Raw genomic sequence first — 25,996 nt, 5'->3', positions numbered from 1 at the left:
CGGTTTTTGTTTCCATAGAAAGGAGTGAAGCTAGATTTGCAAACTTAGCCTACTTGTACGATAACTTGACAAGAAAGAGTGCAGATATATGGTTATTTCGTGAAGCAATTAAATCTTAACTACTTCCTGTGCGACCATATCTACTTCCTGAGATATTGTCTCGATGTCGCTATTCAAGTCGATTGAGTGGTGGAGTGCACTTCATAGCAGCGACGAAGAATGTGATTTTGGATGCTTATGCGTCGGGGATATCACGAATGCACACGATGGATCAGGTAGGCAATTGGGCGCTTCTTCGTTTTACGATCAGAGAGAGCCAGTGTTCCCCCATGACACCAACAAATGTTTCACATGAACACGAACAAAAATTTATAAACGTCAAAATAAATTGTTTATTTTCTGTGTGTGGTGGGGGTGTTGGGCTTGGGTATCCCAAGATTAGGGTTGGGGGGATATTAGGGTTATGGGTTAGGGTTGGGGAAAGGGGGATTGGATGCGGGTTAGGGTCAAGGTTGGGTATCCCAATATTAGGGTTGTGGGATCAAACAAAAACATGGGGGCTCTTTAATAAACTTTTTAAATCAACTGAGCAAAAAAAATTTCCAACTAAAATCAGCATAGACAATACAACCGTAACATCTGAACTTGACATATGCAAGGCTTTCAACCAATACTTTGCAAATATTGGCAGAAACCTTGCTGACAAACATGTGCCTACCAATAACTACAAGAAATATCTCAATAAACCACAACAGAACTCTATCTTTGTCCAGCCAGTCGTTGAGAATGAAGTCATTGCGATAGTTCACTCATTTAAGAATGATACAGCCACAGGCCCTGATGGTATTCCAGTCTTTATTCTGAAAGAGATCATATATACAATATTACCTATACTCACTAAACTGATCAATAAATGCTTCGAGCTTGGGATCTTCCCTGATATTTTGAAAGTAGCCAGAGTCACGCCTGTTCTGAAGAAAGGCAATCCTAAAGATCTCACCAATTATAGACCAATCTCTATTTTGCCTATTTTTTCTAAAATTATAGAAAAATTAATACTTAAAAGGCTAACTTGCTTCGTTGTGAAATTTAGCATAATATCCAGAAAACAATTTGGCTTCAGAGAGCGTCACTCAACCCAGCATGCAGTTATAGATAGTATAAATAACATCTCTAAAAACCTTTTCAGTAATCTATCCACCATCTGCATCTTTCTAGATCTAAAAAAGGCATTTGATACAGTGGATAGATCAATACTCTTGGAGAAATTATCTCACTATGGAGTTAGGGGTAACATGTATAAGCTACTACAGTCCTATTTATGTAATAGATGGCAATTTGTTAAAAATGGTGAAGTCTCAACAGATAAGCTCGAAATTGAAATGGGTGTACCTCAAGGATCAGTTCTGGGTCCTTTCCTATTTTTAATTTATATTAATGATATAGACAATGTATCGGACTTCACAATTCAACTGTTTGCAGATGATACATCTCTCATGCTCTCATCTTGTAATACAGCTGACCTTGAGTATTCATGTAATTCAAATCTAATAAAAATATATGACTGGATGTGTAGCAATAGACTAACAATAAATACTTCAAAAACACACTGTATGTTCTTTGGTAAAGGTACTACAAAAGACATAGTACTGAAGCTCAATAATCAAAGACTTACTTTCCAGACGTCTCTGTCCTATCTTGGCATAATTATGGATAATAAGCTATCCTGGGGTGATCACATTAATTCAATTTGCATTAAACTATCGAAAGCCATAGGAATCTTAAGAAAAGTTCGTTTCCTATTACCACTTTCCACACGACTAACAATATATCAAACACTCTTCCACTCGCACTTGACTTACGGGGTCGTATTGTGGGGTTCAGCTAAAGCCAAATACTTGAATCGGATTAAAAGCCTGCAGAATAAAGCAATTAAATTGACTTGTCTTGCCAATCGCAGAGATAGTGTAAATCCTTTATATAGTCGCTTGAACGTCTTGAAAGTTGAAGATATCCACTTTTATGAAATAGGTAAGCTCATGCATGGCTGCTACAATGAGAGCCTACCAGAAATCTTCCTAGACTATTTCACTCATCTCACCAGTCACCATTCACACAATACCCGAGGCTCTTCTATGAATCTATTCTTACCCCGAGAACATCCTAAGACTATCGGTTTCCAAGGTCCTCGTATATGGAACTCCATTCCACCCCATATTAAAGATAAACCACTCCATATCTATAAACAAATGTTTCACGAATATCTTGTAGGAAAATATGAACATTCTTAATAAATGTGTCAATCAGCATCTCTTTGCCTAGTTTGTGTTCCTGTAGCCAGTGCAATTGTTTTATCTCGTCTATTCAGTTTACCTGCTGTGATCCCACTTAGTTTTTCATCTGTTTCTGATACATTGCGTATATGTTATATTTTTTGCTTGCAAATGTGTTATATTATGTGATAAGTTTCATATTACAACCATCCTTTCAGGCTGTAGCTGACTTGATGATCTCCCGATCCCTTCGCTACAGCCTGGTTCTGAATTATATATACTTTGCTTTGTATTTATCTATATGTGTATTATCAATGTTCATGGACCGAATAAATTCTCTCTCTCTCTCTCTCTCTCAATATTCGGGTTGGGGTGAGGGACACGATATACAACTCTATTAGCCCCCTACCCTAACCCTAATCTTGGGATACCCTAATATCCGCCCTTCCACAACCCTAATATCCCCCAACCCTAATCTTGGGATACCCAACCTTGACCCTAACCCGCATCCAATTTTCCTTTCCCCAACCCTAATATCCCCCTTCGCCTAATATCTCCTCAACCCTAATCTTGGGATACCCTAATATCCGGCCTCCCACAACCCTAACATCCCACAACCCTAATATTGGGATACCCAACCTTGACCCTAACCTGCATCCAATCCCCCTTTCCCCAACCCTAACCCATAACCCTAATATCCCCCCAACCCTAATCTTGGGATACCCTAAGCCCAACACCCCCACCACACACAGAGAATAAACAATTTATTTTGACGTTTATAAATTTTTGTTCGTGTTCATGTGAAACATTTGTTGGTGTCATGGGGGAACACTGGCTCTCTCTGATCGTAAAACGAAGAAGCGCCGGCAATTGTAATAGTATGCGATTTAATCATGTGTTCATCATCATCATCTATTTTCAGCGGTTATCACATTTTTTCATGGCATGTGGTCGTGTGCTATGGATTGAGATGGACCATAAAAATCTTTGACATCAAGGATTCGAAATTGATTTGAGTCATGCTTGAAGCTGTGTTTCGAATATCAGATCTCATGTTTAAAAGCGATTCAACAGAAATAATCACATTCTGGATACATTGTACTTTCTCATTCATGACGTCGGTTTATATTGACATTGCAATTGCCCAATTTGACCAAGTCAACAGACTTGCATTTGCATGCTGCACAAAGATACCTTAAGATTCAGATCAATTGCTTATGCAAGCATATTAGCAAAGGTATCAGGCCTATACCATATAATTATAACTGTAATACATGTGCTCATTTGAGACGGTGGCATTTTGAACTATGGTGTCTTATTCAAAATAATTTTTAAAATATTGAAAAATGCAATGCCATTTGATTTAGTTTTGAATAATACAGTCCGTTTAAATTGGATTGGAATCAATCTGACCATATCTAATTGTTGATTTTTGGATTCCTAAATGTCCCTTGTAATTTTCTACTTCACAGAACAAGTCGCTGTTGGAAACTACGCTGGTCTACTGCGTATATATTCTCCGAGCAAAGATAACCAGGCAGCTGCCAATGATCTCTTGCTCGAGTCAAAACTGGCCGGACCGATATTGCAGTTAGCGTCTGGAAGATATGTATCGTAAGTTTCATTTTATTTAGGTATTTCTAGCCAATGGTATGGTTCCAACATTTAAGCTGATGCTACAAGGATCTTATCAATCAATATATTTTAGCAAAACATTGCCAAATTATAGCGAACATTATAAAATTTAGAATTGCGTAAATTTCCATGCGAAAAATATATTGTGAAAGGTGTTGACTATTCATGCTTTTATGTAAGATATTGTATTCTCACTAATTGCAAATCCTTCTCAGATGTTAGTAAAAACCTAAAATTATGAACTGTCAAACTTTCCTTTACTCTGACAAGATTTGTTGTTATGGATGTTTGTGGCGTTCATTGTTTCGACTGCATTGGTAATTTTACTGCAGGGTAATATTCTGTACTGAGATTCGGCATTTACCGGCTTTCCAGGCTTTTTAGACAACACTAACGCGAATCAGTTGGCGAGGAGGAGCCTAGGTAAACCAACACTTTCGTTCTGGAGTCAACTTTGGTCGGACTCAAACCCTCAATCCATTGGTGTGGTAGCTGTGGAACGTACCACTAAGCTATCTCGCCACTGACGAAAGGTGTAATACACATGTTTGTTTATACTCAGGACGTAAATTCAGATAACCATCACATCATTGCTGCTTTACTCACGGACACACCTTGGTCATGATCCTTGATCCAATGATTGACATGGGCCTGTTCATGTCTAAATCCAGCCAATACCACTGCCATAAAGCTGACTCCAACATATTGCAATAAATTCATGACAATGAAATATGTACCAATTTTTCGTTCTCGCAATATTGTACTCTTATATGCATGGAGGCCAGTCATATTTCTGTGATATTGAGAACACATTTGCTTTATATTTTACTTTTCCAGTGTCTCGAAAGATGTACACCTTGCCGTTCTGCAGCCTAGAAGTATTTCAGTGTATTCCATTGACATCAAAAAAGGCGCAGTAGACCATGGGAACCAGGCTGTCCTTAATAAAGTATATGAGCACAAGCTGGAGCGGACTTCTGCTAATTTTACGTCGGGATCTTTTGGTGGAGTCAGAGGTTTGCTCTATAAGAAAAAATGAATGACTTTGATAAAACAGCAAAAAGACGTCATTATAATGATTATAGACTTGCTATTTTATCCAGAGCTCTATGATCCTAAAGTTAACTTATGTCGCCAAAACAATTTTTTTTTCATTAGACTAGGGTTATTATTTGACATTCGAATGTGCTTATTGTGGCGTAATACAACCACTTTATTTAAAGTACTGTACAGCTGCTTAGTTCTATGCAATTATGTTGTCGATACTTCCTGACAAGAGTCAGCTAATGATTTTAGAAGAACAAACTTTATTAGGGATCAATCCTGTTTTGTTTCGTGAAATTATAGGAGGAAATTAGCAAATTTATTTTAACCAAGGTTTCTGATTAATAGTTTTTCAAACTCTCCCATAGTGTAGAAGTAATTGCAAATGAGACATCCTTTTCCTATGACGACAACACTTCTCGGGAAGCAATGTGGAACTGTCATGAAGTTTAGAGGTACAGAACATCAGTATAAAATTTAATACTATATTCATATTGAAATGAACCCGAATATTTTCGGCCGACATGTGAAGGGTAATCGTACAATCGGAAATCGGTAAACATACAATCGTATGACCAAACAATTTTTGTGAAATCTTCACATTGACAACAAATATCGTCTTCTACATAGAACCAAAGTTCAATTTGTCAAATTTGAGGCACTGTCATATTTTAAAGATATGCCAACTCACGAATGTCATTGAAGTTTTGACTTAATTGGTAATTTATCTACTTTGCCTCAGTATTTAATGTTATCCTTGCTTGCAGAGAAAGAATTGATTTGCGTGCAGTCTATGGATGGCACGATATCGATATTTGACAGCGAGAACTTTGTTTTCATGAGGTTTATACCAGGGTTTGGAATGCCTGGGCCTTTGGCGTACTGTGCTGGAACTGACTCATTTCTCACGGTCTCCTCAAACAGACAACTGGAATCGTACAGGTGAGGGCACTGTGTGAGGTGTTGCATTTGTACTAATTCAGATATATTTTGGTACTTGACGGTTAGAAATTGCAATATTGGTGACCAATCTGAACCTGTGAAATTGTATGTAGTGGGATGAAAAAGGCATATTTTTGCTCTTATGTTAAAAATTTTGTGACTTAAATGCCTTCCTCAAATTATTGCTTACAATTTTGCGCGATCACAATCTGATGTGACCTCCCTGATATCACTATGATGGTCACTGCGTTGTAAACAATGAACTGAAGTGACTTGACCAATCAACTGACTAGCCTGTTTTATTTCCAGTTACCAGGTTCTAGCCGTTGCTGCCTCTTCCAAAACCAAGGAGGAAAGTCAAAGTGTCACTTCTGGAAAGCGAATCAAGGTATCTATTACAATTCCTGTTGGATGTAGGCCTATAATTATTTGTTATTGCCTTAGGTGCTGCCAGCTCCTTGTGAATGGGGCTGCACACAATGATCCTAGTATTCAAATCTAAATCGAATAACAATGGTAATGATTCGAGGGGAGCAGTGAGATAATTTTCCAGTTTTGCTCGTTTTTGCAATTATTTCTCAACACTTTCTTGGACTAATCTCAGTTATTGCTAGCATACAACACAAATGTAGGGTCGTATGCACCACTGTGTGCCCGGAGTTGAACACAACCTGTGCTTCTGTGATCAATAATCAAGTTCATTGTTCATGACTGAGCACCATTGTCACGTATGAAACGTTCATATGTATTCATTTCGAGAGTTCAATTCTTCAAATCTCACCCTCACTGGCGTAAATATTCCAAGGGCAAGTTACAATACGATTACAAGGCGCCAGCATATTGTTAATATGCAGTAAAATGCATGCCTATCAAATCAGGTTGGAGTTCATGGCAAGACATGGACATGTCCATGAATTTTTGTAATCATTAAAAATCCGCAGTTAGACCCCCATGGTCTATTAGAACATCAGTTTGATTTGGGCACTTAATGGGCACTGTTAGTGCTCCAAAATGCCTTCCAGTTACTGTTTCTTCATCCCTCCCAGTAACATTAATTTTTCGCCAGGATATCCAACTTCTAGCTTTCAACTTGTCCTGTTATCGGTGTTGTCGAAATCGAGTTTGGTAACCATTCTATTTTTTGTATTATCATCTGGGAAGCTCAGTATGAAGATATTCGAGTTATTGATATATTGACCAGTTTTAAAACGCAGTACCAAGTAGCTTATGAAATAAAGCGGTGCAGTTTTCATACTTCAAGCTTAGAATACGACACTTGTTCAAAAATTAAGTAATTCAATAGTATTTTAATATGACTGAGTGTAAAAGAGAGAGAAATTGTTTAATCATTTTCTACTTTTCCCACATGCTTTGACATTTGTGCAATTCTCTTTCAACAGGTCGACTGGCAGTTGAGTCTTGGCGAATGCGCGCTAGACATCAGAGTCGTCACTATCCCAAGCGCCGCAACGGTTATCATGGTTCTTGGTTAGTTAGTAGTTAGTTGTTCCTATTTTTAACTGCTATGTACTCCGCCTTTTTGACATATTCTTTTACTTTATACCTTCTTGCTATGTCTTACTATATATGACGATAAAAAAATAAGCATAGTAGTATCATTACTACTATTTGGTTTACGGCTGCCCGAAGCAACTCTGTTTAACAATTTGGGTTTGATAGACCATGTCATACATATGGATTACTAAATTTCTGTAAGTCTGCTTCTATAAATTCTCAATTCATAACATTGGGATAGTCTGCTATTTGGCATTATCTGCACTTGCTTAAGACTAGGTAAGGACACAATGATTTGAGTCGAAAAGTGAAGTTATATGCTCCTTGCCATTAAGAATTAATTTATCGAAGAGAATTGTAGTTTCAATACTATTTTGCACTGTGAACCTTGATTGCTCGTATCGCAATATACGAAACGTGTAGTATAAAGCGACGCATGTTGCTGCAGATAACATAACTGTAAAGTTGTGATCGAACTACAGCATTATCTCAATGTGCAATGAACTAGGTATGGTCGAAAATATATCATACCATCTTTAATGTGATGTAGGCCTAGAACTGGCATTATATTCTTTTTGGTCGAATAAAAGTTACATATTTGAGCTCTACACTTCTCTCATATAGTTATAATAGGGATATTCAAATATTTGACTTGACTCGGAGCCTCATAGTCGATTCAGAATCGAGTCTCTCTGAGCGCTGGATATTGCCCAGTCATATTCAAGCTAGATCTGGAAAAGCACATAACAAACCTTCCAAGTAATATTTTAGTCAATTTTGACTTCTGATTCAGGGGAACGCAATCTCTACTGTGTGGAAGAATCCGGGCAGTTAAAGTACATGAAGAAATTAGGATACAGCCCAGCGTGCTTTTATCCTTACGTTCCGGCAGGTTTGGATATTGTACATTTTAGTTGTCCTGCTCATTTAACACGATAACTTTATCTGGTTTAGAATCATCGAGCGTCAACTGCGTGGTGGCAACGCACTCTAAACAGCTTTTGGTTTATGAAGGGATCATCGTGAAGTGGGCCACGCTCGTTGATGACGTGCCGGTGCATGTGTGTCTTGGAAATATTAGGTCTGGATCGTTATTTGCTCGCTGGAGATTGCCTTGCAATTCGTATTGAAATTAAGCTAGTGCTGGACGCAGTTAATAACATTTAATCAATCCAAACCGAGTGTTTTGAAATAGAGTGCAATCCAGCCTCTGACAAAACAGACACGGTCTAATCACAGTTTGTGAAAATCGCTCTGTCAGGGGTGGAATTAATGTCTGTGATTTCTGAAATTCAAATTGTAATCGATAATTTATGTCTTGTCAACTTCATCGTGATCTTTCATTTGCTTATATACTTGTACGGTATTGTACACGCACACAGAGTATTCTACTTACCGTTGATACTTGATACTGAAAAGGAAGTAAAGGTCACAAATTTCAACTCCATCGCAAGTAGGCTATAAGTAGCGAGTTGTAAGCAATATAAAAACTGCTTAAAGAGGAAGTAGAAATGAAGTTTTGAAATTTACTCAAGTGAGCAGTTTCAAAACATAGATTTGGTGGGAAGATCACAATATGTTTTGACAGTTAATCAGAGGTGGATGCTTCCGAGATTGAAGGACGCATCTTCGCGACTAACGAAAAATGACTGATGACGAATGAGTGCATGTTTTGAAAATATTCAGATGTCGTCGTTTTGATGGCAGTGCCACTTTTAAGCTCGCTGCTAACATATCCCCAAACCAGCTACTTTATAAATTCGAAAGTGCGCAAAGTAAGTGTTTTTTCCTGAACACTACAAGTAGCCGAAGAGGAGATTGTCTAAAATATAAACATTTGAAAAATAAGTAAAACCTAAGCCGTAAACGTAACAAGTATGGCTACCTTTGGTTGCACAACTCTTCAAAATGATACGATTTGAAACTGCCCCCATGATTTCAAACTGTTAAACTCTATATCGCCGATTAACCTCAGTAGCTTTATCCTGGTTTTAGCCTACGTGGACTCAATTCTCAGAGCTTGAGACAAATTTCATAAGCATCCTATTTGAAACGCGTGTTTGATTATTAGGAGTTTACTAAGCCTTTTGTGTTTAACTGAAGACATTTTTTTCCTTGCAGCGGTAACGAAGGACTAATCGTGACGTTGACGGACAGCTGCCGCGTGTCTTGCAGTTATCTGGGCACCCATCCGTCCATCTTCAGCTTGCCCCGGTCCAATGCTAGAGAAATGGATCAGTCTGCCATCGACAAGGAAATGCTGGCTGTCAACGATAGAATTCGGAAACTGCATTCCACCAAAAGTAATACTCGTCGCTATGAAAACATATGGTAGCAGACTTATAATTATAGTTTACTATGATTTGATGTGATAATAACATCATTAAATGTCCACGTTTTCGCAAATTCACTGATTCTAATTGTAATCTGCTTTGGAAAAAAATGTATAGCTATAATTCTAATTCTAATTTAATTTGTAAAAGTGGAAATTTTCTAGTTTTCCAAGTTGGCTGTTGAAAATGTTTTGCCGATTTTCGCAAAATAATAAGTCGGTGAAAACCAATTGACCGAAACCAAGAAAGACATAAAAAGTAGCCTGTGTTTGAACCATATGTTGCATACTCTTAGATGTTAATCGTCGGTGACTACGAATAAGTGCAATTTTTATAAATGAATATACTTCAGTTAAAGTGATGTACGGTAGGGTTTATTTCGCCCATTTGTTATCGCGAAACTACCTTGTATTTTATAAGAAGTAAATATTTTTGCCTTAAAATTTGTTTAGTAGAAGTTAAGCTGTCTAATATAACTGCATGAAAAAGTAGGGCAAGTTGCTTGAGTACTATGAAAACTTTTGTTATTGACCGCCTCTGCCTATGAGGATTTATGATAGAATATTACTGCTGTCTTTAGCACATAGACCTACACAGTAGTGTAATTTTGCGATGAGACTGGTAGAGCAAATTTTTACTGACTGATTTGTCTAAGCCATTGAACTGTGCGTGTATTGTTTTTAGAGGATGACATCATTTCGAAAAATCGCGACAATGAAGACATAAAAGTGAAAATTGACATGCCGCCGACCATTGACAGAGTGTCTGTAAGTTTGCATGTTTAATAAAATGATTTTATATTTGGCAAATATATTTAACACTATTTCGTATCAAGAATGATTGAATGATGTCAAACTGCTTCACTCAGATTTAATTTCAGAAGCATTAGTGTTGTGTGCTGCCACCAATTACAAATGATAGTTTACCCATATGACTCTGGGCCGTCATTCATCTGTTTCTTAGGTGTGAATAACTCAGATTTAGTACAAAACTAAGTTCTCTCGCGTAAAAACATTCAACTGCCAGCTAGAGCGGCGATTTTTCACTAGTTTGATGTCCAAGTTTGTAAAATGCATTGTAAATTGTTTTTTTTTTTCAGTTGGCTTGCGTCACAGAAATAGGTTCTGACCTGAATCGCAGCATGTTGCAAAATAATGACTTTGTTTTCAACAGAAATTGGGATGTGTTTTGAACTTGTTTGATATTAATAGGAAGTGTAAATGCCGTAAATTTCTACTCGGTTAGATGTAGAAAATGAACATTTGAGTAAGTGGTTTCTAGATGTGGATTGGATCGAGGAGTCGCAGTTAATCGGGGGTTACCGCTTTTGAAATCGCAGGCCGCATATTTTCGTGTAACTCAAAATCGCCAATGACACTACAAATACGGTGGGTGAATTGTCTGAAAGATATTTATTGTTCCCCCAGTTATCATAACCATTTCAGTCATAACAGTGATGCAAGCCTAACCAAAAGTACTTTCTATTTTACAAAATCTGTGGTCTTGAAAGTAAGTAGAAGTGGAAGTAGTCTAAAAAAAGTAAATCATTACTAAAATCGTATTAGCTGTGTAAAATGTATGAAATATATGATATATAATGTATATTATACAATACAGAAAATAACCATATCATTTCTGTGCTGTAATATAACAGTTCACGTTGAATTAAATCTCCAGGTCAGTGGACCTGATGCGCCCCCGTCTGTGGAAGGACAGGTGCCATCCATCACGGTCCAGGTAAAGAAACACATCTCAGTTTCAAAACTGGGCTGTGCATAATTAGCCTGCTCTGTTTCCAGATCATGTTGAAAGCGTTGCGAAGAGTCAATAACGTTTCCGTTATGATCCATGTGGATGATCCTTTGACGTGCACTCAAAATCATATCAGTATTCCTTCCATCGGTAAGGACCAATGCTTTCCTACTGTGAAATTCTACAGTTTTAAAAGTAGCCTTGATGACTAGTTAATTAAGGATGATGTGTCTGAGCTTTGTAGATTTCATGATACAACTACGTCCCTAATATAGAACGGTTAAAAATACTACAAAAAGGTGTATTTTCAATTCTATTTTCCTTTATCATAACACAATAGCTAGACTTCCACGCAGCTATCAGGATTTCACTCATAACAATTATGCAGAACCGCTTACAAACAACTTACCACTACAGCAAGATGAAAAGGCTCTTCGAAAATAATACTCAATTAGTAATAAAAGCAGTAATTGGTTAACCGTCACATAACTAGATTGGTAGTTTGTAAAAGCCTGGGTTTGAGTGGTACTATCAAAGAATTTCACAATTTCTACTTGGTAATCGAATGTTTATGATCAGCTGCTATCCAGTTTCAACAGAACCACTGATGTTGAGTCTTTATCCATAATGCAATGCGATTTAACTCGATTCATATTCTGACTCAGCCATATAAAAGCGTCGCCAATCTTATATTTTGATATAATCAAACCCTTCTCTTTTGATCGACAGATCCATTAATACAAGGTATCTTTTTACAGCTTTTCTAAATCTGTTGCACTGTTGTTCTGTCCGTTTGATCATTTTCACCTGTGGCTCATTTTTGTCCGGATATCCATGCATGATATGTGTTTTGTCCTTGTTTACATGTTGCATCGATTTGTTTCTGTTTCTTTGTTCTCATTAGCATGTCACTCTTCATTATATGTTATTTTTCATCTTGATTTGACCTTTGACCTCACTCTTCCGTTTGACCTTATTGTTAGGTTGCAAGTAATCAGGCTGCTGTCTTGGATATAGAATTTTTAAATTATCTGGCCGATAAGAGAGAAACCAGTGCTCTTCAACTTTGTTCGCAATGGTACACGCTTTCAACGTTTACTCAAATCCCGTAGGCCTACACCCCAGACAATACAGTACTTCGAATCCGAAGTAATCCTAGTCGGAATCAGATACATAAGGCTGGTATAGGAAACGCTAATGCTAAATACTAATCGTCGCCTGAGATTACCTGGCCACAACTTGACACAGTTTTTCTCAATCGGCGTCGAAGCATTTTCAGGGGATGCGCGCAACATCTATATTTGCAACATGATTGATAATGATCTAATAATGTAATTAGTCTAATTTGTTATTTTGTAAGGTAGTGTAGATCATATGAAACAGTTTTGGCTTCAAAACTAAAACATCATGGCTGACATTAGGAAAATGGCCATTTGAAGTGAAATATCTTAATATTCCAGCTCATATTATTGCGGTATCTGTGACACTCCATCAGTAGCTTACACCCTGTCAAATTGGTACACCCTTATGCAATTATGGTACACCCCAGGTTGTACGATACGCCCGGTTGAAGAGCACTGAGATCAGTTTAGTATGCTTCAACTTCCATTAAAAGTACAAAAATATTCGCATAATAATTATACCTGGGCAGTCACAAAACCGACTAAGCAGTTATCAGACTTGCTGCCCATCTAGATTGACATATTCAAGAGAGAGAACCATGCAAATGTTTATAAACGTATTAAACTACATATTATTTGCCATTTGTTGTTCGATAACGTTAAATTTAGCATTTGTTTTTTAAATACTCAATAAGTTTTAGCATTGTAAGGTTTGAGATTTTACAAAATCAGTAATCAATGTATTGAAATCCAGTGATCTCGCATATATTTGAATAGTTCTTGGCCAAATCGTACAGGCCTACCTGACTGATTCAGTACAGAGAAAAGTATTAGCTGTCCAGTGCAGTATCGCATCAAATCGAGTAATATTAAAATGTTTGCTCTTTTCAGCCGAATCCGACCCGATACCGTGTATGACTGTATCGTTCTTCCTTGGAAAAGAATTTTCGCCGGCCTCACTCAAGTTTGAAGTAGTCGTCCATTATCAACAGAGCGGAAGTGGTAAAATGGTACCGGCTATTCAAAATGTGAGATCGCTAATCTCGTAATGTTTTGTAGGTAATCCAAGAGTTGCGACGGCTGCAGCAGAATTGCCGATTACATTGGTGTCGTGGCCGCACGATCCGATTAAGACAATGCAACACAAAGTCACTCTCGAAAGCAACGTACGATGCGTTAATCTGCTCGATCTATTCTCAGGTACGTTTTCAGGCGATGGCCAACTACTCAGAGCCCAAAGTTTTTTTGTAGCTTTCGTTGGCATGAGATCGTTGACGTTGATATTTTAGATAAATGTCACTTAAAATGGCAGCAACGATTTAAATTGCAGATGGTTAAACTACGGTTTGCCAATATCCCGTATAGGTTGGGCACAGTGATTGGAGTTCTCAAATCTGAATCGAGTACTAATTCTAATTGTTTGACTCAAGTAGTGAGATATGGCTTTTTCAAGTACTTAAATTATACGGTCCTAGTTACGAAGAGGTAATATATCAATGACAATTATAGTTTTTGATACTATTTCCCACTGTGGAAGCCTTGAAACATCTATAGGGAAAGGACGTAGTTTATTTTTGTCCTTGATGTTTTTTTTTGCGGCATATACACCGACTCATGATACACATACACACGATCTGCGCATATGCATATCATGAGTGCATGACGTGCATATGCCGCTGGACAAGGAAGGTGCAGATATAGCCTTGTACGGCTTTCTAAGTCTTGCACCACCCCTCCATGCTATCCCAGTAATGCATGAGCGCCAAGCAGGGAAGCCATGGATACCAGTGTTACTAATCAGGTCTTTGGTCTGACCCGGCCGGGGATCGAACCCACGACCTACCGATCAAGAAGCCGGGAGGAGTATAGGGAGTATCGTACCATACGAAACATGTATTGCAAAGCTGCGCAATTAGGTGCTGCCTACTTCCACAACTTAGTCAAGTGATTATGCGTCAGACTAGCCTACTTCCACTTCCAACTGCTTACTTTTGACTCTTTGGATTTTTTTTAAGGAGAGTTGTTTAGTGATGAGCCTGTATCACTTTTACGACCGAAATTGTCATAACAACTGGACGAAATTGCGCCTATTAGTAGTGTCATTAGTCATTTTGCGTTTGTTGCTATTTACAATTGAATAGTATTGATATTGAAATGAACCGGAATACTTTCAGCCGACTTTTGTCAGGAGTAATCCTAAGCAACTAGCGCAGAATTGGCAAGAACATTGTATATCAACAATCGTATCACAAAATATGACATCAGCGGCTTGAAAATTTGAACATTAATCAAAGCTAACAGATAGCTTAAACTCAATGTACTAATTTTAGATCATACACGAACTCCTTTTGTTGACGGAAACTCGGTTGGCATATTTAGATATAATCCGACCATTGCTATGCTTGTCATGACAATCCTTGTAGTCTGGTCTTTTGTCAATACCTGTGTTATTTGATGTTTGTTGCCTTCAGAGTGTGCGGTGTATGCATGCTGGAAATTTTATCGAAAAACAAGCGGGTGTCATCGGATTTATTTTGTTTAGAGCTGACGAGTGCCGACGCGGGCCCTCATTGCGTTGGCCTGAAACTTATCCACGGTGCGACAGCTACCATACTGACTTCTAAATCATCAAGTAAGTCGGATTTCGATTCATCTCTGCGACTACAACAACGCTTATACATCCATCGACGATGCAAATCTGTGTGTGTGTATTGAATATCAGACATCTTGTGAAAGTGATTTTAGAAATAGATCACACCCCGTTCTTTAGACCTTCTCTAATTGAAACAGGTTTTGTTGTCTGGTCACTGCTTTGGTATTATTGGTTTGTCAAAGTTTACATGAGCCACATACACTGGCACATTTCTACTTTCTTCCAATTCATGTTAATCATGTGCAGGTATTTGTAACCATGTCAACTTTCTTGCAGACCGATATCGCGTACAGAGCGACGCTTATCAAGGATTATGGCTCGTCACGAAGGATCTGCTGAGACGCATACGGAATTATTCAACATCGCACAAAATCACTCACCCGCAACCCGTTACTTTCGACGAAATCTACCCTGTAATGGACAGACACTTCCAGGTATTCAACATTGATGCATTCGATTTTTGTCGGTATGAATTAGGACTGGGCAAAGTAATTCGATTTTGAATTGAATATTAAACTTCGAGTTGAGTATTGGCTATCACTAGGGCAATTTTTTTTTGACCTAAAAAACGGAAGATTTTGACCTAAAAAATCTAAATTTTGACCTTTATTGACCTAAAAAAACTGAAATTTGACCAAATTTTGACCTCACGTATGCAAATTAGGTGTTTTCGCATATAATGTTAAAATTGTACTACTTATCTTCATTTCTGGTTGGAACTGTCTGTCCTTACAAAGTAGATTGGCCTGAAAAACGTTTTTGGCTCAAAAACTGACAGATTTTTACATGAAAAACTAGTATTTTAACGAAATCTGGCCCTATGAAGAATTCCAGTAGTTACATTACGTATTCTGGTGGAAATAATTAAAATTTGTTGTAGTACAACAAAAGATACTTTCCTACATTCTCGGGTAGAAAGTGTCTGTCCTTACTACGTAGCTTGCCATGAACGGAGAAAGAACGTTCAACAGCAGCATTTGTTGGCTGACAACACTCAAGTTGTGTGCACACTGCTGGTGACACACCGTGTTGCTTCATTCTGACAATGTTGTCTATATCACAATTTTTCAGCTTGCGCTTCTTGATATAAGAACCATGCAATGTCCAAGCAGTCTTGCTTCAGCTAGGATATTGCGGTACGTTGACCATAAAACCATGTCACTATTTGTTTCATTTGACCGTTTATGATTCACAATGAGCAGACGATGGTCCGTTTACAACGGTAGGCCTATAAAGTAGGCTACAAGCTGTAAAATATCAACTGATAAGTTCTCCGACAGCGCAAAATCTACGATACAAACGAAATGCAGAGGTCAAAAAATGTTTGACTTTGTAAACAATTTTGACAAATTTTGACCTAACGCTACAATTTTGACCTAATTTTGACTTTTTTTGACATGTCAAAAAAAAATTGCCCTAGCTATCACTCATTATGACATTATGAATGCTGTGGAAAGTTCAATTATGTAGCTTATATGCGACCACAATGAATCTAATCCCAAATCTGCATGACATTCAAGATGATTTGGCATTTTTCCGATCATACCTATAAGTATCAGGACAGACAGACGAAATCCAATAATGTCGTAACTTTACTGTTCTTCGATGTTGCAAGGAAATGACTGTCTTAGCTGTCCTAGTATTAAGTCATATGACCTGGTTCGAGTCATGCAGAATGAATCGAGCACCAGTCGGGTCCATTAAAAAATTGACTCGGGTCGAGTCATTTTACGCATTTTAAAAAATGACTCGAATTGAAGTCGAATCGGACTCGAGTCGAGTCATGACTCAAGTCATTACAATCCTGATTTCCAGTAACCTGTGTATCTTTGCACGACATGTTTCATATGCTGCGCTATGACCAATCGAGGTTTACAGCCTTTCACAGTGGAAAATGGTATCGAAACTATGTACTACTACTATCGCCACTACTGCATTGTCTGTGATAGATTAACTGTTGTTGCTAGTGGCGAGGAGCGTTTAATACCTAAAAATTCAGCTCTCACTCCACCCGACTCGAATCATCAAAATGAATGCTAGATTCAGACTCGTGTAAGCAAATCATTGTGCCCAGCATTGGTAACAATTTTCGGTGACTTGTAAAATGTACATTATGCCAACGAGTAATCCTTCTTACTATTCTCTGTTAGTTACGGATGTCAAGGTTGAGTGTGCATCAGCTGCTTGATCAAAGAGCAAAGCAGTTCCGAGCCATACAACGACGGTTGCTGACAAGATTCAAAGACAAAACACCCCGGCCTCTCAACTGTCTGGACACGCTGTTGGAAGGGACTTATCGTCAGGTGGGCAACGTTCGGATGCCTGCTATCAATATATCTTGCCAAAATTGATAACCCACGACTTTTTCCCGGCACGTTTCTGACGGTGTTTTGTTTGCAATGCGCACTGCACCACGCTTGTTTCAACAGTCCTTGTCTGTTGAAAAATGTTAATTTGATCATTCTTTTTCCACTGATGCTGTTTCGTGAAACTTCCGCTCTCTTTCGACAATGTAACCCCTTTTTCAAGATCATTAATTATAGTATTAAGATGGAACCTGGTTATTGTGCTGTATAGTTATTCTGCGTTTCAGACGAGATGCATGTTGCAACGCATTCAACATTTTTTTGACGACTCTGTCACGTGATCTTACTACACCACATTTGGAGCTACTCACTTGCATACTTTTCAACTTTAGAATTTACTTCGGGTAATTGAAGCCATTGAATTAGTTGCTATTTTTACTTGTTCAGCACCCAATTACATAAGCTACTACGGTACTTAACAATGTAGCAGTGTCTCTTGGAGGTACAGAATTTCAGTATATGCAGTTAAGTATTCTAATCATTTTGAAATAAACCAGAATATTTTCGGATGACACTCATCAGGGGTAATCGTCAGCAACAAAAAGACAATTTAAGGGAACACTGTATATCAATGATAAATTTTGTGATACGATTGTTGATGTACTATGTTTTCTTTAACTCGCTACTAGTTGTAGCGATTACTCCTGACAAGTGTCAATGGAAAATATTCAAGTTTATTTCAATATGAATATTTATGCAATTACCAGTGTGGCTTCTGCTTTTGCTCAACGCGTTACTGATTACTATGCTATGACCTTATCCCTGAATAATCTTACCCGTGTTCCGCTAATTTGTGACTCTACGAAGCCCCAGTTTGTCAATAGGAACGATTTATGTTTCTCAGATCCAAGCGCTGGCCAACGCATGCGGCGAGAATGCCTACATGCTGCTCATGTCCAACGTTGAACTTTTGTGCTCGTTGAGATTGGTGATCTTACTGACGAAACTGGCGCTGTCTTTGTCGGACACAGAATCGGAGCTTCTGGAATCCGTGCTTTGTATCAACTTGAGAGACGCAGACATGGTGACTACTGAGCTTTGCATTCAACGTTCTGAGCTTTAGATCAGGGATCTGCAAATATTTGTGCCGCCTCCCATAAATAATTGTTTCGATTTACCACGACTAAAAGATTCCGTAGGGTGTAATCTTTATAAAATTCTCGGGCTGCGTGATATCGAGTACATGATTAATACGACTCAGAAATGAGAATCGGATAATCTCGCGCGAAATAGTGCGAACATTGACTAAAAAATTGTACTTGAATGAATATATGATGGACTGATTGGACAGAAAAGATATACAGGGTCGATACCCTATCGTTCAGCTGTAATATGATTGCTCGTAACAATGCCAATGTCATATTCGTGGGCAATTTTACTGTGATTTGATTGTCTTAATCTTCTCGGAGTCAATTACTATGTAGCGATGTGATAGGAACCAATTACTTTCAAAGGATTGGGTTAGCTGATGTGTTGATGCTATGCTTATTTTTATGTCAAATTCAAATCAAAGTTCTAGGGTCGTACTGTTTGGGTGCCAATCTTATGGATATTGACTTCATCAAACACTCTCTATCTCACAGTATCTTGGTGAAAGATACGTATCTGTAGATGAATATCAATATTCGCAGATTACATAATATCAATTTCGAATTACGTAAATTCGAAAACTTGTCCAAGTTGTGAATCAGAGTCTATTTGGAACATAATGAGTCACAATTTACTTACAGCTCATTATAATTCCAAAATGTCTATCCGTCTGCCATTATACACCAACCCAATCATTAGGAATTGGTAACTTTGTGATGAGATATCTCCAAATTGCGTGCTAATGATAATGCCGATGAGACTGCCTGGTGTGTGTATCCACATTAATAATAATTCTTTATTGATCACGATCCGAAATGTTTTGCTGATTGTAGGTCATATTTATGTTATAGCAGTATGATTATGTTATGCAAGTATATACGATATGTTACTGCATAAAATGTAATGTAATAAATGAAATAATTATAAACTAATGTTAAATGCGTATTTTGTCGTATGAAATAAAGATTCTTGATTAGTCATCTGACATAGAATACACGGTATTTTTGTGACATGTCACTTGAATAAAATATTGCATGAGTGTATATTATCAATTATAGGTTACATAATGATATATTCTGTCTTTGATTCAGTCATGTCTATACAATTCCGTTGTGTCTCACTATTCAATTAAATAAGATATCCATATTGAAAGAAACATGAATATTTTTTGGCTGACAGTTATTGGGGTAATTGTCTGCAACTAATAGATACCAGTAATGGAAAAGAGCATTGCGTGTCAACAATTGTATACAATGTTCTTTCCAATTCTCTACTAGTTGCTCACGCTTACCACTGACGAGTGTCAACCAAAAATAGTCGGGTTTATTTCAATATGAATATACTATTGAAATGAATACTGAAGTTCTGTTTCTCCAAGAATCTCTCTCAAACCCTATTCATTTTGTCGTGTTGCATATAATGTTTTACGTTTTCAATCTGTTTCATTTTTATTTGGACTTGGACATATGAAACAGCGTACGATGTATTCCGTATGAACAAATTTCAGTCATTACTGAATTAGGACTTTGATTTGGTCACGATTTGGATTAAAGAATATTAAGTCTTTACTGTTAGAGCGCTGTACATGATATCGATACCCGGCAGATTATACAACTATTTTATGTCAAGCGATGTTTTTGGGTGAATCCTGTATATTTTCGGCAGTCCGCCCAGTCACACAAAACTGACCGAGGCGAAGCGACAATACAAATGTGCGATGCCATTTTCAGGGGTGGGAAGAAACGGTGGAGACTTCGATTTCCGCTCTGCTAAACTCTGTGCTGTCAAAACGAGGGAAAGGTGATGAACACCGGGTTGCTTCAACAGCACCTCCGGAAATTCCGAATGATATATCCAAGGTGGGTGGCAGGGTTGTAATGACTCCAGTCTGACGCGAGTCGCGAAAATTTCGAAGTATAGTAAAGTTATCACTAGCGCAAGTTTTTGTTGCACTAAAATCGCGAGAAAGTTGCACTTCATTTTGACAAAAGTAGCAGTAAAAAGTTGCATTTATAATTTTTGTTGAATTAGTAGGGTATGAGATACTTGAAAGGTTCCGTTGTGTAACCTATAGTTCCTGCAGCGCCGTCAAATTTGTTACTTTGCTATTTCACGGACATTCTGGCGAGGCCGCCAAAAATTATATATGATCCCGGTACACAGCAAGAAAGTTAGACAATGAGGGAATATTTTCCATCAAAAAGCCGAACAGCATAGCGAATACCCCCTCCCCCTAAAATAAGTCAAATAACACACCCCTCACCCCTTAGGTCTGCAAACTTGACCCAACACGTTGCAGATAAACTTGGTTACTTTAACTAAATGAGTAGCCTGAATAAGCTGACCCAGTGAAGATGCAATTTTCGGAGGTCTCGTCTGGGCGTTCGTGAAATGGAAAACTATCTCAAATTTAAACGACAGAATTAATAAAACGATCAATCTACATATTGTTCGGACACGGTCGTGCTTGGCAGGGGTAGTTGAACGTCTTGCTTGCAAGCCACTGCGTCACGGATAACACAGTGAGATGCATCTAACCCATCATATAGCTCTTTTTTGTGCAAATCAAAGAGAATAGAACCATACTAGAAATGGTTTATAGAATGTTTTTAAATCACTCCTTCACATTTTGACGCAATATTTGATAATGGTTGCAGTCAAAATTGGTGTGAAAAATATATAAAAGTTGCAAAAAGTTGAACTATAAAATCCCTCCAAATTGCTTAAAACATCATGGTACATAGATTATGAGTATCTAGGAAGCTGTCGGAAGCTGTAAAAAAAGTTGCAAAAACTTGCCCTAGTTATGACACTATCATTATTTCGTCTGCCAGTACTAATACTTGAAAATGCTATCAGAAACTGTTTAAAGTGAGGAAAACTAGCATATTCTAAATTCGAACCATTCGATATCACCAAACAGAGTTATAAAAATTGGGTTTAACAAGACTACAGATCAGTCAACACAGTGACTTGGACTCGGACTCGAGTCAATACACTATGACTCAGACTCAACACTCTACTCACAGACTTAGACTCGGACTTGACTCGGTTGTGATTTGAAAATGACTCGACTTGACTCGAGTCAAAACTATAAAAGTGAGATTGACTTGTGACTCGGAACCTTGTGACTTGGTAACAACCCTGGTGGGTGGCCGCTGCTGTTGATGGCATCTGTTGCTACTCAAGTAAAACTGGAAGTAACATGAAAATTTCAAGTCAATTACAAGACGTAACCAATTCCAACACCTTCAAAACCACTTTGAGTGAAAGCGTGAAATGAGAGGTCTCACTTAAGCACTTTGAAAAAGTACAAGTACTCCGTTACTGAGTACCTCTGTGTGTAGAGATAGCAGTGGTTCTTGTCCTTATTTAGTCTCACCGTGCCACATAAGGAGATAACCCTTTGCTATGCCTGGATTGCCAACAAAGGCTATTACTCCATAGGTATCGGAAAATTGTTCTTTGTTACCACCCACCTCTGCTAAAATGAATTTTTACACTCCTTGGTTAGTCCTATTATGTATGCCGCATGATTATGGTTATGGAAAATGTAACATATAAGATCTATAATAATGGCTAACATCGATTCATCGGCTATCTTTGTATTTTGTGATTCCTGTAAAATTTTCACCACGTATTCTTGAATCGACCTGCTTTCCAGCTTAAAGACTCGATCAAAACCATGTTCGACCGATTAGCCAGCGGTAAACGTCTCATACTGTCGAGCTCTCGCGAATCCGACGCGGGCCCGATTTCTAATAGTGAGTATTGCTATGTTTGCGTGTAGATCCGCGTTTTCATTCTTTATTCCTATCATCGACAGTATCGGTCGGACATCCTTCGACGCGTGGAGATAAAAAACTCAACTTTGCAACTACGAGGGGCGGAATTGGCGAGGAACCCACCACACAAGAAGATGTCGATAATGAAGCTTTTCTTGCAGATATTTTAAAGTAAATATTTCAAAAACACAGTTTGATAAAGGGCTATATCTGGTAGAAATGTGAAATTTACAACATGCGCTGAGAATATGTTGTGTATTTAATTAGGGATGAGCACAATGTTTCCAGTACTCGAATCGCAATCAGGTAGACTAAGGGAACAGATTGTTGTTCAGAGTTACTAACAAGTAAACATATGAGAACCATTGATGTACTCAAAGCACACAGTGCGCAGAGTGTGCATTAATATTATGAAGGAGTAATTTCTGTGAATCAATTACTTTTTAAATGAATCATGTTTCATAGACTGTGTAGCGTACAACTAGTTGTCTGCACCTTCTCTATTTAGTAGCAGTACTTGTAACAACGTAGCATACTAACATTAGAAATTCTTTCAATGTGGGAGGCTTGGATTTCGAAATGTTAATAAAACAAAGATGTGGATCGCTCTCTAAAATGTTTGAGAAGAACTGCATTTTTTGATACATATACGGCTTCCTCATTGTTGAAATCTTCATTAATGACACTTACTAAGTAGACTACGCTCAGCATGCTCAATGTGCTTCCAGATCAACCCCAGTATCATCGGTACCCCGGAAAGGCCAGTCGGACATTCTCAAGCCTCCTTCGGAATTGGAGTTTAGTGAGCTGCAAACCGGTGACCATTCCTACAACGATCCTAAACCGCCCAAATCACCAGACATTGAATCTTCGAGTAAGATGCTATCTCCACCTAGCTAAGTATGCGACGTGTCTTAATTCTTTTTTTTACGCAGTGAGCAATCTGTCTTTGAATGCGCTCGGCGGTGAGGAAATTCGGGATTTAAAGTCAGTCGTTACGGACGGTGAGAATTATTGCATGATATCGATATATTGTAAGCAGATGTGGTCAGTAACAAAGTACTTCTGCTTTTTCAGAGTCTAAATTTAGTAGCGCTTACTGAAGCAATCACGTTTTTACACTAATCACTTTCCCTTTAAACTTTTGATTTCGTAGAGTGGAAAGTAGTTTTGAGATATGTCAAAGGAAAGAGCGTTATGTATTTTTGTCCATGATGTTTTTGCGGCATATACACCTACTCGTGATATACATACACACGATCTCTGCATCTGTGCATATGCCGTAGACCAAGGAAGGTGCGGATATAGTAGATATACCATATTGTGGAAAACTGAAAAGAGGACACTTTTCAAAATTTTCATACTTGCAACACCGGAGGAAAATCCTGAAATAAATTTTCCCACTTCGTGGTCGTTTGACTGAAGTAAAAAAGGTCAACTTTCCGGCTCAGCTTTTGAAATAGCAGCCGAAGCGGTACTTCACTGCTAATTTACTGTATCTCACTCGAATTTTACCCTATATTCACACAAAATTCTCATTTGGGCGTCCTCCGAGGACACTTTGAAAAAGTCAAAAACGAGGACAAATCTTCTTAAAAAGGACGTATGGTAATGTTAACCCTAAGATATAACCTTGTATGGTTTCTAAGTGTTGCACCACCCCTCCATGTTATCCTGGTATACCGAGCTCAGCGCCAATCGGGGAAGTCATGGATACCCGTGTTGGCGTGTTACTAATCAAGTCTTTGGCCTGACCCGGCCGGGGATTGAACCTATAAACTACCGATCAAGAAGCCGGAGGCTCCACCATTTCTCTAGCTTGTCAGTCTTGTCTCCATCATGTTTATAGGGAATTTGCCAAAAGAAATGGGTAAATTAGCCGTTGTATCACTGTCACTGGATCTGCTTACGAAAATTGCAGCAATTTCAGTGGCATTAGTCATTCTGCATTAGTCGCGAAGACGCGCTCTAGAATTTCATAAGTAGCCACCTACATACGCTACTAAAAGCGCGCGGCTGTTGACCAAATCTAGTTATTAAAGCTGCTCACTCGATTACTTACTTGCTGTACAGACATTTGCCTTTCGCATGGTCTGATTTGATATGAGCTGAACTTGATTTGCGCGATATCAGTAATTTTCTAGTCGCCCACCTCTGCTTGGCACATTGTATCACGTGTAGATTTTCCCATGTTTCATTCTTAGAACCATCAATTTTCATATCAAAACAAGTTCTCGGCGCCACAGAAGATCCATACGGCGCCGACGAAGATCTCATCGAATCCTCCTCGTTTTTCGACAACACGGCAGACGACACTTATGCAATGTGATCGAGTCTCTTGCTGCTATAAATCTATATGCAATCCACCTGATGCAATTTGCTGCCTGTAGGCAGTCTGCTCAAACTCATCCGGTGCTGGTCCTGAATTTGTGTCGTAACTTACGTCTGTGCTATGTCTCAGTAAATATATCTGGAGTTTCCAAATCTACAACGAGTTGGTGGATGTCAGTTCAAGAATATTCGTTATTACTTACGTAATAACATCTGAGATAAATGATAGATGACTAACCTACCAGTAAATGCGAAACGGTCGACTGTACGTTTGGGTAAACAGATGGGCTAGTAATTCTCATGGCTTCGTAAAAAATATGGTAAAGCATGAGACTCGAACACTTATTAAAAGTGGTCTTGAACGTGAGCACTGTGTCGGAGAATATAAATTCTAATCAGCTCGTGGGGCTGCAACTACCAAAATGGCCGTGAACGGTTCAAGTTTGTATTGTTTCGAACTCGAACAATCTGAGTGCCTTAATACGATGACTATAACAGTGACCCATTGTAGCAATCAGGTTGTTCAGAACAATGCAGATTTCTAGCTGTTCAGTCATTCCTAACGTACCCATCAGTAAGGTAGTTATCTACAGATAACACACATAGACGTCAACTGGAGTAGCGTTTAACCCAAACATTACCTGCTGTTCTATCCACCTGGGATGTGCCATAATTACCAGCCCTTTATGGAAACAGCGATTGATAGGTTATATTCAAAAACGAATTTTCCTTTTGCACCTGCTTGGCATGGGTTTAGCCTTGGGATCTAGAACAACTTTTGCACTGCTGTGCTTTTTAACATAAGTGTTAAATTATGACATCATAGCCTTGTTGAAAAGTCATTCGTCCGTTTGGAATTATTTCCTGATAGCGTAACGTTTCTGTCTCCCGCGCAATGTCGAACGTTTCACGGTGCAAACGCGCTCATTTCAATTGTCTGATCTGAGAGTTGGACCAAAACTTATGTCAAACATTTTGCTTTGCATTTGGGTTGTTATTATGTCGTAACATACCTTCAGTAACAAGTTTTTGCGGAGTGCTGTCTGAATAAATAAAATTCATGGTATTTATGCATGATATTTCCGCTTACTTCATGGCTTACTTGACTATTTTATGATATGAATTTTGTAATAAATGTTCGTAGCATGTCGTTGTGA

At 38.3% G+C, this 25,996-nt stretch overlaps 1 protein-coding gene across 1 annotated transcript; it reads left to right on the top strand.

The window, feature by feature from the left end:
- On the top strand, positions 1-25,996 carry LOC145455264 (protein PTHB1-like). Its single transcript, XM_080333210.1, has 24 exons — positions 1-275; positions 3,746-3,887; positions 4,746-4,924; positions 5,720-5,894; positions 6,204-6,282; positions 7,295-7,382; positions 8,203-8,301; positions 8,364-8,490; positions 9,531-9,712; positions 10,427-10,509; positions 11,420-11,479; positions 11,542-11,644; positions 13,507-13,617; positions 13,675-13,815; positions 15,158-15,247; positions 15,545-15,702; positions 17,419-17,571; positions 18,479-18,658; positions 20,454-20,582; positions 22,388-22,487; positions 22,550-22,679; positions 23,237-23,382; positions 23,444-23,512; positions 24,713-25,996. Exons 1-24 carry the CDS (start codon positions 164-166, stop codon positions 24,835-24,837), a joined length of 2,961 nt encoding a protein of 986 aa, XP_080189336.1. The 5' UTR covers positions 1-163; the 3' UTR covers positions 24,838-25,996.

Source organism: Botryllus schlosseri, chromosome 14, assembly GCF_051294905.1.
Source record: "Botryllus schlosseri isolate E-star chromosome 14, Bs_hap1, whole genome shotgun sequence".
NCBI lineage: Eukaryota > Metazoa > Chordata > Ascidiacea > Stolidobranchia > Styelidae > Botryllus > Botryllus schlosseri.
This window is presented reverse-complemented; position numbering and strand designations above follow the sequence as displayed.

Bases quoted from the DNA above. Each gene is read 5' to 3' on its own strand.
- LOC145455264 (XM_080333210.1), top strand. From the start codon at position 164: ATGTCGCTATTCAAGTCGATTGAGTGGTGGAGTGCACTTCATAGCAGC. The intron at 6,283-7,294 runs GTATCTATTACA...CTCTTTCAACAG, and splicing joins CTTCTGGAAAGCGAATCAAG to GTCGACTGGCAGTTGAGTCT. The intron at 18,659-20,453 runs GTGACTACTGAG...TGCCATTTTCAG, and splicing joins ACTTGAGAGACGCAGACATG to GGGTGGGAAGAAACGGTGGA.